The 18,254-nt window shown below is 42.3% G+C and overlaps 1 protein-coding gene across 1 annotated transcript in view; it reads left to right on the top strand.

Moving 5' to 3' along the window:
• The window catches only part of LOC145414995 (protein MON2 homolog), a 570,120-nt gene that overhangs the window by 33,947 nt on the left and 517,919 nt on the right, over positions 1 to 18,254 (top strand). The window contains exon 5 of the mRNA XM_080284414.1: positions 13,904 to 14,027. Within this exon, the coding sequence (XP_080140540.1) occupies positions 13,904 to 14,027 (124 nt within the window). The remainder of the gene's footprint in view (positions 1 to 13,903; positions 14,028 to 18,254) is intronic.

Genomic DNA, 18,254 nt, shown 5'->3' with positions numbered 1-18,254 from the left:
TTACTGGCTGTCTACAACCTCTGTCTCTTCACTGCAATGTTGCATCTTTATCTCTTTTCTGTAGCTACTTCAATGGTTACCGCTCCTCTGAACTGTCTGTTTGCATCCCGCTACCTCTACAACAGGTGCATAGCAACCGTCTAGTAACAAACTCTCTTCCCTTTTCCGTCCAACTCTCTAATGCAAGACTTAACCATTACTCCCTGTCCTTCATTCATGCAGCAGGTCAGCTCTGGAACTGTCTCACTCTGTCCGTATTTCCTGCTTCTTGTGATCTCCAATCTTTCAAACACAGTGTGTCCGGGAGTAGACTGTAGCTCCAGTCGAGCAGGGCAGTACTCCCAAGGTGGATGGAAAGCTGATAACCGGGAGAGCTGGAGCTCCCGTTTCATCAGCACTCAGGACGAGGTCCCGACCATCCCCCTTTGCTGAACTTTTTCAGTTTCTCAATAACACAGAGAGTAGGCCAGCATGCTCTCCAATACAAGTTTCTCAAACTATCAACACCAAACTACATGCACAGTACACACCACACTTCCTTTTCAAAATAAAAAAGAAATGACGTTGAATAACGTAGCCTCGGAGTCCCCAGGGGGGAGGCCATAAATGCCCCCACCTTCTGCCCCTCTCCTGGTGAGAACTCAAGATGCCTGGAACCACTATCTGACTCTCTTCTTCGTCATTTCTGCAGCATTCGTGGCCTTTCCTTTAACTTTCAGTCTGTTGAGCACCACCTCTCCTTCTCTAAACCTCACCTTCTTTTTCTAACTGAGACTTAGCTGTCTGAGGCAACTGACAGCAGACCCTTTTCTGTGTTCTTCTACTTTCTGTATACTCATTTCAAAGCCAAAGGTGGCTGTTGTGTATATCGTTTCGTTTCGTTTTTAAAGGTTCGAACATGCTTGCATTCGTTGGCCTTGGTCACCTAATGGTGGTTCTCAGTGCTGCACGATCCACTGCAGCCTCCCTGTTCAGTCCCTTAACACGTTCGCCGCGTTTGGCAACCCTGCACTCTCGCCCTCCCAGCGTCAACTTCACTTCACTCTCCTGCCAGTGTCCGTTGGACTTTCGGAGGGAGAGGAGGTATGATTCACTCTTAGAGGGTGGTGCATTGGTTAGAGCAGTAAAAGTCGTGGTACATATGTATACCGAATCGCCGACCACTAATATATTTTTCTCCCCTCGCGTATTGGTGCATTGATGTACCGAGGTTGCCTCGGTGCATCTGGGTACCAATACGCTACCTACTGATGATATCTTGTTGCTCTGCGAATTAGTGCATTGATGTACCATTTCATTACTTTAGAAAAATGTGTATTTTCTAATGTATATACCTGTTAGTACCTATAAAATATGTCTTATTATTTCAATAAGCTGCACATCTCTCTCTCTCTCTCTCTCTCTCTCTCTCTCTCTCTCCAAGGAGAGTATCAACCTTCTGTGTTGGGTGTGATGGACAACCCCACCTTTGTATTTCATGTTTCAATGAAAAGCATGCAGCTTCATACTAATAGGTTATATAATACAGGGCAAAAATTAGATATTTGGATATTCAGTTTTGCAAATTACGAGTCATATAGTGTAATAGTTAATTATTTTCGTATGTTTTATATAACCTTCATTTATCATAAGATTTAAATTTTTAGATTTTTTTTTAATTTAGCAGTATTTTCCTTTACAGTTACTTACTGTTACATTATGTAATTCATTTACTTTGTTTATAAATTGTTACCAGGCTTCTTGTGCATCTTGGAACTATGTTTTATTTTATGTAATAATATCTCAATTTTTTTAAAACGGAGTGTTGATTTTTTACTTTTTATACAAGAAATGCATTCATAAGTGTTATATTTGATACCTGCCTTTCTATGATATTGATTATAATGCATTTGAGCTAACTGTATTGTGTGAAAACTGATTTTGTATAAAAAATGATGAACGAAAAACAAATAAATTTTTAGCTGATTATTAATCAATAACTTACCTATGTATAAGTATTTTTGTATTAAATAATACCATTGCAGCACATCTGTAGCTTTAATAAATGCAAATGGAAATAAATATTGATTATATACTCACGTTTTCAAAAGCTTTTGAAAAAGGACATTCGGGTCAAGGATGTACCAATACGCTGAGGGGGAAACTTCTGCTCGGTACATCGATGGCCCGATAAGCGGTCAACGTGTTAACCCAGAGGTCACACTTAATGACCTCGTCCCATGTCTTTCTTGGTCTACCCCTCGTAACCCCACCCCCAATATTAACTCTTCTCACCTTCCTCTCCCAATTTTCATCCCCCATCCTCTCCACATGTCCAAACCATCTCAATCTACCTCTCCTCATCACAACATCAATACACTCCAGTCCCATCCTACCTCTCAACTCTTCCATCGTGAACCCAGCCCCCCCAGACCTTGGACGCAGGGACGCACTGCACATCCACCTAATCATTGTCATTTCTGTATGTCTGAGCCAGTGAATATCCTCCTCCTTCACTGCCCAGGTCTCACTGCCATACAGCATTACACTTCTAACACAACAACTTATCTTGCTCTCGTGTTCCTGAACTCGAGTCTTCTGAATTCTCTACACACTGGCTTTGGCTTTCCTGTCATTCTCTGACTAAATATATCTGTGCTGTTTACTTATCTCCTAATTCTACTGACTATCAAAAATTCTTTGACTATCTTACTTCTACGATGGAACACATTCTATCCATTTCTCCTTTCTGTTAAATCTCCATTCTTGGAGATTTAAATGTTCACCACCACCTTTGGCTCTCCTCTTCTTTCACTGATCCACCTGGTGAACAAGCCTACACCTTTTCTGTCCTTAATGACCTACAGCAGCTTGTACAGCACCCTACTTGTATCCCTGACTGCCCTGGAGAGAGCTCCAACATACTTGACCTCTTCCTTACAACTAATCCTTCTGCTTACACTGTTAATCTTTTCTCTCCGTTGGGCTCCTCCAATCACAACCTTATCACCTTAACCTGTCCTATCGCTCCAGTACGGCTTGTGGACCCTCCAAAGAAATGTTGTCTGTGGCACTTTGGAGCTGCAGATTGGGAGGCCCTCAGGCAGTACTTCTTTCATTTTCCCTGGAATGATTATTGCTTCCATGGCCGGGAGCCATCTGAGTGTGCCTTGCGCATTACGGAGGTTATTTTCTCGGGCATGGAAGCATACATTCCTTTCTCATATCCTTTGACTAATGCACAAAAGCTTTGGTTTAATCACGCATATTCTAATACTGTCCGCAAGAAGGAGAGGGTCTATAAAAGGTACGGGAGCCAAGCACCCTAGAATCACATCTTTTATACGTTTCTGCCTGGAATCGTGCTAAGTGTGTTCCTCGCTCTGCTAAAAATAATTTCATCCATACAGAATGCTCTCAACTCTCTAACTCGAATTCTTCCCGCTCCATCTGGCACCTTGCCAAAAACCTTTCTAACAACTTTACCTCATCATCCCTTCCTCCTCTTTTCTACTCTGATGGCTTTGTAGCTATTTCTTCTACTGATAAAGCAGATCTCTTCGCTCAGACTTGTTCCAATTCCACCGTAGACGATTCTGGTGCTGTTCCTCCATCACTTCCCCCCTCTGACTTCCTCATGGCTGATGTTAAAATTTCTTCAGCTGATGTATTTTCTGCAATCGCTGTCCTCAGTACCAACAAGGCATATGGCCTGAGGGGTCCCTCCTGTTGTCTTCAAGAACTGTGCTTCTGTGCTTACACCCTGCCTAGGCAAACTCTTTCGCCTTTGTCTTTCAAGTTGTACCTTTCCTTCTTGCTGGAAGTTTGCTCTCATTCAGCCAGTCCCAAAGAAGGGTGACCATTCCCAACCCTCTTACTATCGTCCAATTGCTTTAACATCCTGTATCTCAAAAGTTTTTGAGTCTATTCTTAATAGAAAAATTTTAAAGCATCTTTCGTATCACAACCTTCTTTCTGATCATCAGTATGGGTTCCGTCAGGGATGCTTCACAGGTGATCTTCTCACCTACCTTTCAGACTCCTGGTCATCCTCCTTTTGGGACTTTAGTGAAAGCTTTGCCATTGCACTTGACATCTCAAAGGCTTTTGAACGAGTATGGCATACATCTTTAATATCCAAACTGCCCCCTTACGGTTTCTATCCTTCTCTCTGTGCCTTCATGTATAGTTTCCTTTCTGGTCGTTCTATAGTCGCTGTTGTAGACGGTCATCATTCTTCTCCTGGATCTATTAACAGTGGTGTTCCTCAGGGCTCTGTCCTATCACCAACTCTCTTCCTTTTATTCATCAATGACCTTCAAAGCTGTACATCTAACCCTATCCACTCATACACTGATGACTCCACCCTTCACCTTTCCATTTAATTCCTGCAACGTCCATCTCAGCAGTTACTTCAACAAACAAGGGATGAGGCTATGGCACACCTCATGTCTGACTTGGCTCGTATCTCTGAGTGGGGTAAAAATAATCTGGTTATTTTTAGTGGAATAAAGACTCAGTTTTTTCACCTATCAACCCGACAGAATCTTCAATATACCCACTAATGTTTAATAATATTCAGATTAATCCTGCATAATATTCAGATTAATCCTGCAACATCGTTGAACATTCTTTGGGTTTCATTTACTTGGGACTTATCTTGGAAAGATCATATTACATCTCTTGTAAAATCTGCTTCCAAGAGATTGGGTGTCCTAAGCCGACTCCGTTCCTTCTTTTCCCCTGCACAATTGTTGACTCTATACAGGGGTTTCATCTGCCCCTGCGTGGAGTACAACTCTCATATATGGGGAGGCTCCTCACATAGAGCTCTTCTCAATAGGGTGGAGTCAAAGGCTTTTCGCCTCATTAACTCTCCTCCTCTTACTGACTCCCTTCAACCTCTGTCTCTTCACTGGACTGTTGCATCTTTATCTCTTTTCTATCTCTACTTCAATGGTCACTGCTCCTCTGAGCTGTGTGCATGCATTCCTTCACCTCTATGACGTGTGCATAGCACCCATCTAGCAGCAAACTCTCATCCCTTTTCTGTCGAACTCTCTAATGCAAGAGTTAACCGTTACTCCCAGCCCTTCATTTATGCAACAGGTCAACTCTGGAACTGTCTCCCTCTGTCTGTATTTCCTGCTTCCTATGATCTCTAGTCTTTCAAACGCAGTGTGTCCAGGCATCTCGAATTGATCGGATCTTGAATTTGGCTCTCTCTTGTATTTTGTTTTTCTTTTGGAAGGAACAGTTTTGCATGCTTGTTGCCTTTGGTTCCTTCTTCCTCTCAAAAAAAGAAAAAAAAAAAAAAAGCAGTCTGGCCGAACAGCCCTGAGTCCCTTAGGAAGGCCATGGCTGAAACCGGGCTTTCCCACAGAGCTCTCAAAGAGTGTATGTTGTGTTGTTGGTGTAGGTGATTGTGTGCAGTGTAGTCTTCCATATTGTGCTTAATAGTATGGGGTGCTATGTTACATCCTGGACAGGCATCAGCATCGGAGTCATCCAGCCTCTTCTGGTAGCTTAAAAGGGCTGGATGGTGCCCATATCTCGATCTGACCAGGTAGACCCTCTCCTCACAAGGGAGATAGGATTCAGAAAGGTGGATGTCAGGAGGCCGTGCATGCAGCTGTGTGTTGTCTTTAAGTGACTGAATGGAGCGGCGAGTGATTTGAGTGTGGATAAGCTTCTGGAGGCTGGTGTGAGAGGGAGAGATGGTAGTACTGTATTTGTGTATGATATCATGTGCTGGGTGTTGTTTCGATGTTCTTTGGTGTGGGTGGATGTTCTGCCATGTAATGTAGTGGATGTTGTGGGTTTGTGGAGGCTGCAGCAAGAATCTGGGTGCCTCTCATGTCTAGGTGATCCTTGACTTTGAGGACTTTGGTTTCTTGATGTAGGTGGTCTGTGGGTGTAGTAGCTCTGCAGTCTGTGATTATTTTTAGGGCCTTGTTCTGTATGGTCTGTAAAGTGTTGTAGTGTGTTATGGTGAGGTTAGGAGCCCAGGCAGGGCTTGCATAATTCATCACTGAACGTATGTATTATTTGTATATTGTGGTGGTGGTTTCTTTGTTGTGTCCGAATGTTGTATGGGCAAGTGACCTCAAGCCATTGAGTCTTGGTATTATTATATTTTTAATGTTTGTGATGTGTTGTTTAAATGACATTGATGTATTGTATGTTACACCAAGGTTTTGTGTGTGTGTGTGTGTGTGTGTGTGTGTGTGTGTGTGTGTGTGTGTGTGTGTGTGTGTGGTAGGGGGGTGTTGTTTATGGTGAGGTGTGGGATGTGACTGTGTTCTACTGTCCAGTTTGTGAGAAAGGTCACTGTAGATTTGGCTGGAGCGATTTTGAGCCTGTTTGTGGTGAACCATTCGTGTAGTGTTTTGACGTAAGGTTGGATGATGTGTGAGGCTGTGTTTGCATTTTGGTGCGTACATGTAAGTGTTATATCATCTGCATAGGAAACTGTGTGTATCTGTGGTGTGTGGGGTGTGGGTATGTCGTGCATGTATAGGTTAAAGAGTGTGTAGGGGACAAAACAGATCCTTGGGGGATGCCATTTGTCAAGTTTCTGATGTTAGAAGACTGACCAGCAAATGGTACGTGGATATTTGTGTTATAACACCTTATAATCCTCTTCACAGAACTTTTCTACTATTCTCTCATTTTGCAAATTTTGATTCATATACTCCTGCCAGTCCTAAAATCCCCCTGTTCATCACTTACCAGGCCTTCTGTTGTACACCTGCTGCAAATTGACTTAGGACCTACACACAGAATTGCTATGGGAGAGTTGTCTGTCTATGCTTTGTGTTTCCACCTCTACCAAGTGAATTTTTTGGGCAAGAAGTAACTGGCAACTCCTCTGGTGTTGGTGGGAGGTGGTGAAACACTTATCACGTCAGTGCTTGCCCAGAAGCGAGAGTGGGAGTATATGTTCCCGTCGGTTCGAGCTTGCACCTCCCTCTTTTTTCATATGCATTACTGTTTGCCCTGTTATTTTCCTAGAGTTGAGTTTCATGCCTGGAAAGTACTGCTTCAGGGATGAGAGGGTCCATATCATTGCATGGAGGCAGGATAATGTTGCTATAATTATGATTTGTGAAAGTACACTACTGGACGCGCAAAGTCGACTGTCATGAAGATTGTTGCTGCAGCGCGTGGTCTGCCACCTGTTGTCGTATCAGAGCACAAGTATGGCAGTGGAAAGAAGAGGACCACTTCCAGAGGTACAGATACGCTTCTGAAGAGAGAAGTAATCAAGAATTCTTGACTGACAACAGCAGAATTAAATTGAATGCATCCCCAGATGTTATAAGACCTCTCAGTTTGAACTATCCAACACTGCTTGCACAAGGAGCTGGGTTTGCCAAGCCGCACCGCAGCCACAAAACCGTTTCTCACTGACCACATGAAGAAGCAGCGCAATCAGTGTGCCAAGAAGTATGCACACTGGACATCGGATGAGTGGAGAAAAGTTATGTTTTCTGATGAAAGACATTTCAAGTGTTCCAGGTGCGTTCTGCCAAGGTTCGTCGTCCTACGTCCCGTAGTCGATATGACCTTGTTTACACGGTGCCGTCTGTTAAGCACCCACAATCAGTAATGGTATGGGGGTGTTTCTCAGGTGAAATGGGAAGGGGAGGCCTCTACTTTCTTCCTAAGAACTTGATGATGAATGGTGGCCAGTACATTCAAGTTCTAAAAGATCATTTGTTAAACTTTTGTGCTATTCATGGGTGTGACTTTTTCATGCATGATTCAGCTTCATGTCACAAGTCAAGAAAGGTGACAAAATGGCTTCAGGATGATCGGATTGAGGTCCTCGACTGGCCTGACAACAGTCCAGATCTAAATCCGACAGAAAACTGCTGGGCAGAGATGAAGAAAATCATGGCAGAGAAGAAGACACCCAATCTGGACAACCTCAAGATTGAACTGACAGATGTTTGGTGCAAAGAAATGTCCTTAGTTTACTCTAGAGATCTAAGTGATTCCATGCCAAAATGCATCCAACTGGTCCTGAAAAATAAGGGAAACATGATTTCATATTAATGAATGGCATTTCATGAACAAACATTGTGATATACTATGATCTCTGGGTTTTTTAATACCTTATGGGGGGAGGTCCTAATTCATTTTGCAGTAGCTGTACTGTATGTATGTTTGTATGTGACATTGAGAGGGCTCTCCCTACGTGCTAAGGGGTCTTTGTATGCAGCATGTGTTAGAAGTGTAATACTGTATGGTAGTGAGACCTGGGCAGTGAAGGAGGAAGATATTCGCCGGCTCAGACATACAGAAATGACAATGATTAGGTGGATCTGCAGTGTGTCCCTGCGTCCAAGGCCTGGAGGGGCCGGGTTTACGATGGAAGAGTTGAGAGGTAGGATGGGACTGGAGTGTATTGGTGTTGTGATGAGGAGAGGTAGATTGAGATGGTTTAGACATGTGGCGAGGATGGGGGATGATAATTGGGTGAGAAAGGTGAGAAGTGTTAATATTGGGGGTGGGGTTATGAGGGGTAGACCAAGAAAGACATGGGACAAGGTCATTAAGTGTGACCTCAAGGTTAAGGGACTGAACAGGGAGGCTGCAATGGATCGTGCAGCGTGGAGAGCCGCCATTAGGTGACCAAGGCCGACACATGCAAGCATGTTGGAGCCTTTAAAAATGAAAACGAAAACGATATACAGCAAGCTCACCTCTAACGCGAGGGTTTGGTTCCAACCGTGGTGCGTTCAGCACGAAATCGTGTAAGTTTTAACTACTCCTAATTTTGTTCCCTAGACCCCCTAAATGTGGTATTTTGCTGTTATCTGCCATTGGTAATCAATATGAAGCATTTTCAGGAATTAGAAGGGTTATGTAAAGTTATAACTTACAAATATAGTACTGCACGGCAAAACTTCAACACACAAATACATTAACACAAGGCAACATTCCGATGCCGATTGGTTTCGGGACAATTCGTCATCAAGTCAATTTGCCATCACAGCAATAACAAGACAATTCGCCGTCATTAATGAAGACAGCTGTGGGTGATGCTAGAATTTAATTCAAAGGCGAAATAAGTATATTTATAAAATGACGGGGAATCGTTCAGGGTGCGAATTGTCGTGACGGGGAATCGTCCCTGTTTTGACGGGGAATTGTCTGACGACGAATTGACTTGACGGAGAATTGTCTCGGAACCCGCCGATCATGGGTAATCATATAACTCTGGTTAACTGGTTACAAGGCTTTATTTAATGCTTTAACTTTATTTAAGTGCTTTAACTTACTTACCAGAACAGTAAATATTTAACTTACAAATACAGTACTGTGGAAAATCAGTGCAGCAAATCTTTAATGAACAAATAAAAAAGGCAATATTCCAACGCCTATCAGGTATTCTGGTTATAAGACTTTATTTCTTGCTTTAACATTATTTAATAGTACTTTAACTTGTACATAAACATACCAGAATAGTAATGTAAATATTTAACTTACAAATACAGTACTGTGGAAAAGCAGTACAGCGAATCACATGATCACATGATCAAAACAAACCGTGTGCACTGTGCTGAAGTTCGAGGATTTGGCCTTTCAAAGGCCTCTCTTGCGTAAATTTATAGTTTTCGTAATGGTTCTTTAATCTAACGTTGTCTTATACGTATCCGAGCACTAACCGTGTATAATTGCGAGCGCGTTTCGTGAGAACATTTTGGGGCGAGGTTACTGTATATGTATGTATGCATGTTGGAAATGTAATAACTTTGTGGTAGTGTAATGTTGGTGATTTGAAAAAAATGGATATTCCAAGGATTTAAGCATGGCACAGTGAATTGAAAATGATGAGATGGATGTACACTCAATCCTCGTAAATTGCGTGTTCATAAATCACGGATTTGTAAATCACGGCTAATTGGCCATCAGACTGCCCCCAACCTTAAATCACTGTTAACCCTTAAACCGCGGGTTTGTTTTGCTTTGACTTGCATGTCCCGCGGTCATATTCGCGCTCCGACAGACTGTCTAAAAATATTTGCCAAAAATCAGTTATTAGTCCTAGATTATTAAAATTACATATGCCTATGGCACATACCTTCAGCTTTCTCCTGGGGTGTTTGTTGAGCCTTCGTCGAGTACCGTATGACTTGTGGAGACCTCTGAAGTTGGGTAACGATTTCTCCACTTTACACTTCCCGACAACCCGTAATATGAGTACCACAGCCAGATATTATCACTAGAAACACTATTCTATGATTCTCAAATAGTTTGGAATCCATACTCAAAAAAAAAAAACACTGTGAAAGCAATGGAAATTACAAGCGCGTATGACCTTGCCACTTCCGATCGTTCGCCGCTGGTGTTCTGTCATTTATTATTCATAAAAACACTCACAGTTTATATTTCTATTAGTATATAACACTTATATATATCTACAGTCTTTATCCTTAAGTTTCCTTCAGTAATAGTAGTTTATTGTCACCGTAGGCATTCAATTTCTCTTTCAGTAAAATACGTAGCATTCACTTTCTCGTCCTGTATACTAGCGTTGAGAGTGAATCTGTCACTTTCACCTTCACTTTCATAACTCATAGTATTCATACATGCTAGAATGAAACTTTCGCTTTCATTACTCCTAGTATATATACTCGTATTCTTATATGACTACTCATTTACATTTCTTTTTACATTCTCTGTTTAATTACATTATTTACATTTCTATTTTATTTACACTGTGTTAGGCACTGTCACTTGCAGTAACTTATAAAACTATTTTCCACTGTTCACTTATATTTATTTTCTTTGCATTCACTTGCTGTTTACACATTATCTACACATTATTTACATTTCCATTTGCACTGTTTTACTCATCAGAAAGATCGTAGACACTCTCTATCATTTTCATTGACAAATTAGCCAGTTCACATTCCACAACACTCACTTATCCCTTTACCTCTTTCCACACGAGGTTTAGTAGGGGGTAGAGGTCTCAGGGCCCATTGCATGGGGCTAAAAAGGGGCAGAATTTGACAGGCGCGAGTCCAACGTGCTTTCACCTTGAAAGATGACAGTTAACTGAATACAGTGTGTGGTGGCCTGCCTAGGGGAAGTGCAGTGCTGCCAATCTCAGCCTGGTGACAGCTGCTAATATATACACAATGAAATGACTGGCAGGAAATCTAGACAATACATAATAAATTAGGTAGTTCCAGGTGAATGTAAATATCACTTTGGCTTCTCCCTTCTCTCCTTATATATATTTTTATTACGAGAATAGATTATAAGGCATATTTTAAGGCGAAATAAACAGTGAAAATTAGCGAAAGAGTGCACATGAGGTGTTGTCAGGTGATAATTAGCCAATTCCAGGTGTATGGCACTATCACTTACCTTATTTCTTTTTTGTATATATTATTTGGTATAAGAATAGGGCATAGGGCTTATTTCAATGGATGAAATCAGTGGAAAATTCCAGGGAAGATTTACGTAGCGTAGCACGGCTGGGCAGGCGAGAGGAGAGGGTAATGGAGGGGAGGTAGGGAAGGGAGTCAAGAACGGGAAGAAATGGCTAAATTGTCAACAATGGATGGGAGTACAGATGAGATTAGGAGTGCTGACTAGTGTTGGACATTGGCAGTACTGATAGATGATACAAGCCACCACTTGAAAGCCCGGGCGAATTCAAAATAACACAGAATCACAAAAGTGACGCCCCGCGGTACGATCCCTTGCTCCCAAGCGTCACAAAAGTGATGCCCGGCGGTTAAGGGGTTAAGTCACGAAAATTGCAGACCTAGGCACCCAAGTGGGCCTTTTCCGAGGAGAACCGTAAACCACGGCATTCCAACTGAAAATCGCGACCCAACAACCAATCGCCACGCATCCCTGGTGGCAAGTGTGCATACAAATGCCGCCATGTTGTTGTTGTTCTTGTCCCGCCAGTCCTCACATTACAGACCATTGCTGTGGAGTACGGGAGCTAACTGCCTTTTTTGTGCAACTTCCCCCTGCCCTCTATCTACCATGGCCCCTCCCAACCCTCCGATGAAGCACTCTAAGCAGTATGGCATCAAGAAGCTGCCACCGTTGTTGTACAGTCAACATTTGGAGCTCACTCGTCGTGTTGAGAAGGGAGAGAAGTTTTCAAAGCTGATGAAAGAGTTTGGGAAGAACATGTGCTCAGAGGTTCTAAGTTCTTCCCAACACCACCCCACTCCATTCACTTACGCAATTTCGTCATGGGATTAAGGTGAGATCCCTTAACATTGCTTATTTCTATTTAATACATGCACTGAATATTCCTAAATTTGTATGTTTGTGTTTGATGGTGCATAGATGGGCATAGGTAGGGTGCTGTGGGGGTGGGTTGGCCAAAGTCCAGACCCAAATTAATTTTTCACATAAGAGTTATTATTCATAAATCATGGAATTCGTAAATCACGACAGTGGTCCAGACCCAAATTGCCGTGATTTACAAGTGAATTTTTCTCTTTGAAAGTTGGGTTGAAACAGGGATGTGTCATATCTCCATGGTTGTTCAATCTGTACATGGATGGGGTAATAAAAGAGGTACAAGGTAGGGTAGTGGATGTTGGAGTGGCCCTGGTGAGAGAGGATAGTGTTTGGAAACTCCCTGTACTGTTGTTTGCAGATGATACTGTGTTGTTGAGTGAAGACGAAGGGGAGCTGCAAGGCTTGATGGATGAGTTTGGGAGAGTGTGTAAGAAACGGAATCTAAAGGTGAATGTAGGGAAGAGTAAAGTGATGGTCTTTGAGAGAGGTGAAGTCAGTGAATGTACAGCGAGGTTGGATGGTGAGGAATTGGAAAATGTGAGTACGTTTAAGTACTTGGGTAGTGTGATGAGTAAGGATGGAGGTTTGGAGGGTGAAGTGCATGAAAGGGTACAGCAGGGAAGAAAGGTTGCTGGTTCTTTGAAAACAGTGATAAGAAACAGGGAAGTGAGCATGGAAGTGAAAAAGTTACTACATGACAGTATTGTGATACCAACTCTAACGTATGGAAGTGAAGCTTGGACGTTGTTGGAAGGACACAAGTCAAGAGTGAGAGCAGTGGAAATGAGTTATTTAAGAGGAGCCTGTGGAGTCACATGGAGAGACAGGCTGACGAATGAGGATATAAAGGAGCGTTGTGGTGTTGATGTGGATGTGATAGGAAGTGTTATGAGGAACACACTGAGGTGGTTTGGCCATATGGAGAGGATGGAGGGTGAAAGACTGACGAAGAGAGTGTATGTGAGTGAGGTGGATGGGGGAAGAGGGAGTGGGAGGCCGAGGATGAGATGGAGGGAAGGAGTGGAGAGGTATATGAGAGAGGGGGGTGTGAGTTGGGAGCAGGGGAGTGAAATGGCGGGGGACAGGGCGACTTGGAGGCGATTTGTTTGTGGCCACCCCAAACGGGATTGAGGCGTCTGGTAATAGATAGATAGATAAACAGAGTGTATAATATGGCACTGAGGGAAGAACGATGTGTGTGGAATTACAAGGGTGCTTGATGAGTGATTCTGTTATTGGAGCTATCTGTTTGGGTAGGCTTGAATGGTATGTACCTACAGTTGAAAAGACATTGTAAGTAGTTACATGAAGAACTGTATGGACCTTAATGTGGAAGGGGAAACCCAACCCCTTGCAGGCATACCAAAGAAAATGTGACATGAAATCCCAAGAAGCAATTCCAGATTTGGGGGATTTGATCTGGATACTGAGGGAGCATATGCAACTTGAAAAAGTCATCATTTGTACAGTCGCCCCAAGAAGTGATGGCAGAGTATCCAGAAGTTTTTGGTCAGCGATAAATAATATAAGTTAATCAGGGGTGGTGCATGGTGGCAGTAGTTTCTGTAATGAATAAAAAGTAATGTTGGTAATAAGAGAAAATTATATATGAGCTGTGGATCTCATTTTGCAGGATGGTGGAAGAGGAGAGTGGAGCTGAGAGTGGGGGGGTGAATCTGGAGGAGCTGAAGGTGCTGAGTGCCACCCCACCCAAGACCCTTCGTCCAGCTGCTGCTGATGCCTATCTTATGTTTCAGGTGGGAACAAGTTATTGGATGGTTGTTCATAGAATGTAGGATAGATGAGAATGGAAAATTAAAAGAAAGTTGAAAGGAAATTGCTAGATGGAAACAAAATATTTAGGGTGGAGTTGCCTTAGATTTTACAACTAATGGAAAAGTATTTGTATAAAATATGAAAAATGCTAGAAATATAAAACAACACTTATCAGTGAACATTGTGGTATTTACCTTTCTTTAGAACTACAGTTGACATAAATGCAATACTTGAAATGCTGAGGAAAAAAAAGAACAGAAAGAGGTGAATTGTATTGACCATCACATGGAAATGATGGTCCATACAGATGCAGTGGCACCATCAAAATAATATTAAACGAGCACTTAGATACATACATCAGTGAAAAAATTTCTACTGTTTGATATGCAAATTTTTTGAAAGAAAGGAAGATAATATGCAAATGAAAACTCTTTATCTCCTTAAATCATGTTCATAGACATTAATACTAACTTTTTGGGTGGTTGCAGTGTACTGTAAATTCCTAAATCTTCATGTAAGGACTTTCCTCTAATGGAGGGGAGGAAGTAAATTACATCAAAACAGTATAACCAGTGCCACAACTTCTATACTTGCTTTTATTGTGTCCTTACAGTACTGATATTCACCATCCTTACCTGTATCATCAAGCCCTAGAATAAGTTAATGACCTGAGGAATATAAATCATTATCATCAGGACCTCCATTGCTCTATCTGGTACCCCCAAAACTTCCACCACTTTCTGTAGCATCACATAACTGTATCCTATAAAGTCATTCCGAACGCTGTACCGTTACCTCTGCGATCCAGACTTTTACATGGTCAAAAGGGGCAGAAAATAAGTCACTATTGATGGCCACTGTGCTGGAACGGTCAGGAACTCAGATTGATGGAGACTATCTCCCATTAGTGGCCTCTTCGGTTGCGTTTATTATATTTCAAGTGGCCAAGTTAAGAGTGGTAGCATGCCAAAATGACGGGGCCAGTCTCCACTAGGCCAACCCAAGCCCAACCTTCGCAGTTTCCCAGAATGCTTCTAAGTTGCAAAATTAATAAACTACTAGGTAAGCTCTATACCACCAGTTCTCACGGGTTATACAAACAATAAAGTTCGAGTGGGAGGGAATGTGTATTAACAAGACCAAAAAGTAGAAATCTTCCCCAGCTACTTGCTTTACAGATTAAACATGAATCAGTTGGCACATTGTTCAAAAAATATATCTCTATGTGGTCCTAATATCAAATGCACAAAACTTAGCTCCTCTGGCCCGGTCCAATGTGTTTCTTCATAATCATCCCTCTGAGCACAAATTTCACTGGTCCAGTCCTCTGCCACTCCCAACCTTAACTTCCACACTGGGACCTTGATTCACTGGGACTTCGACCTCCATGCCTGGACTTGGACTCTCACTGGTACTTAGACCTCCACACTTGGACTTTGACTCACCCAGGTACTTCGACCTCCACACTGGGACCCGCTAGAAGTTAATATGAATAATGAATAACTATTCTCCCCATGACTCACTCAGATACTTCGACCTCCACACTGGGACCCGCTAGAAGTTAATATGTAAAATGAATAACTATTCTCCCCAATGCAAGTAATCCCTTCACATGATCAGGAAAGTCTTATAATAAAGAAACATGAGTTAAAACACTCGGCATCTCAAGTAATAATAGTATAACACATGGCACTACAGACACATAGGTCTGCTCAAAATAATACTTATTGTAGGGATAACATGGAAGAAAAAGTACTATAACAGATACAGTAAGCATGAATAACTGTAACTCTAACCATGAAAATCATCACTGCATCAATATCATTGTGCCTCACAAAGTATCTACGTGAACATCATAACATAGCCCTAATAAGTACTGAATTGCAAAGTCATTTCAACACAATAATAAATAATTCACAGTCTCTGGGCACCTAATACTTGGCCTACAAAAATCACACATTTATCTGAGGCCCAGGCAGAACTCTGTAGCATTTCGTATTCCAGTTACTAAATAATAACATAAAGTACAGTACACAAAAATATGGGAAATACCTCACTATCCAGCTCAAAAATGTAGGGGAGGTGAGCGGGAACACAGGACTCGCTTCTCCAAAGGCTAATGGCGTCACCGTTACACTCCCTGAGGAATGACAACACTTGATCCTACCCGAGTCCGTTTCTTAATTTCGTCACTATTATCACTCGTGGGATATCACTATTCGCGCTTCAACATATCAGACATATCATTAATATCAAATTACTTACAGAATTCCTTGGAGGGGGGGGGAGGGAGGATGACGACAGCACCAACCAGCTGCCATCTATCACGGCCAGTGAGCGAGTGAGACACGCCAAACTGCGTGATGCCAAGGGGGAAGGGGAGGGATGACGGCGTATGCAATTTAAGATTTTAATTATCACAGACTCGAGATAGACTCAGTGTGATGTCCTTCCCCTTACAATCGGTTACCCAAAATAAAATAACATTCTCTAGTTACAATAATTACTCAACATCTCCTCTCACTTTATACCCTTACATCGAAAAATAATGAAAATTATCGTGCTTTACATCACTTTGCGCACACGTACATTATGCTGGATTATGTGAACAAAGGCACATGTTCCCATCTCACTCGTGTTTTATATTATAAAAAGACTTAATACTAGTGAATTACAGTAGGAAAAAAGAGTGACTTAGCAACTAGATAACTTAATCTACGTTCTGGCAACGTCCGCATGGAAACAGCCATGCCTCGGCCACTCCCTCTCACTTAACCTAACTTTTGGTCATATAAAATAAACTAGATACAACTCATTATCGCTTCCGGGCACTACAACGCTGTCACGTTAAAAGGGGTGCCAAATCCCCGATCATTCATTCCGTCTCACAACAGTCATCTAGCCAGCTCGATATGTTTTCAGCCCACTAGCCTCACCGACTTCCATACCTCTTATCCTCACCCACTCATCCACAGTATCCCTCCACCCTCTCCTTGACCTGCCTTGCCTCCTGTCTCCTTCAAATTCACCTAGATTTACCTTTTTCATCACTCTGTTTTTATCCATTCTCTCCACATGACCATATCATCTCCATACATTCTCTTCCATTCTGGTGTCCACAGACTTCCTCGCGCCCCATCTTTCACGAATCGCATTATTTTGTATCTTATCCACTCTCTGTACTGAACATACATTCCTTGGCAGTCCCATATCCACTATTCACACTCTTGAATTTTCACTTTCATGCCACACCATAGTCTTGCATCCAAATGTTAAAGTTGGCACTAACACTCCTTCATGTAAGCCTCACGCAGCTGCAACAGTCAAGCCTCTGTTTCTTATCAAGGCCTTCATAGCACCAGCTCCCTTCCTTCTTTATGTCACTCTACTTTCCACTTTTTTTGCACATTTTCCTCTCTGTGTTTACTGTACTCAGGTATTTGAACTCTCTCACCATTTCCAATCCCTCTTCATTCACTGTAACATCACACTGGGAGTCACCTTCTCTCTCTCGATCACCAGTACTTTACTCTTTTCTACATTTACTCTCAAGGCACAACACTCACAGACATCAGCAAAACTCTACGCTAGTCTGTCTATCTATCTGTCTATTGCCAGACGCCATAATCCCGCAAGGGGTGGCCATTAAACTTTGAGTTATTTGTTTTACGGGGAGGGGCACTAGTCATCCAAGAAGTTAGGTGTGCCAAGCCGACTCTGTACCTTCTTTACCCCTGCACAGTTGTTGACCTTTTACATCAGTTTTATTAGCCCCTGTGTTGAGTACAACTCTCATGTGTGGGGAGGCTTGCCACATACACCTCTTCTCAGTAGGGAGGAGTCAGAGGCTTTTCATTTCAATAACTCTCCTCCTCTTACTAGCTCCCATCAACCACTGTCTTTTCGATGCACTGTTGCATCTTTATCTCTTTTCTATCAATACTTCAGTGGTCACTGCTCCTCTGAACTGTCTACTTGCACCCCTCCACCTCTACAACAGGCACATAGCACCTGTCTAGCAACAAACTCTCATCCCTTTTCTGTCCAACTCTCTCTCTCTAATGCAAGAGTTAACCATTACTCCCAGTCCTTCATTTATGCAGCAGGTCAACTCTGGAATTGTCTCCCTGTCTGTATTTCCTACTTCCTATAATCTCCAGTCTTTCAGACGCAGTGTGCCCAGGCATCTTGAAATGAATGGGTCTTGA

Source organism: Coenobita brevimanus, chromosome 101 (genome assembly GCF_032717465.1).
Source record: "Coenobita brevimanus isolate Jiangsu-jjx chromosome 101, ASM3271746v2, whole genome shotgun sequence".
NCBI lineage: Eukaryota > Metazoa > Arthropoda > Malacostraca > Decapoda > Coenobitidae > Coenobita > Coenobita brevimanus.
The sequence above is the reverse complement of the archived record's forward strand: the minus strand, read 5'-3'. Positions and strand labels throughout refer to the sequence as shown.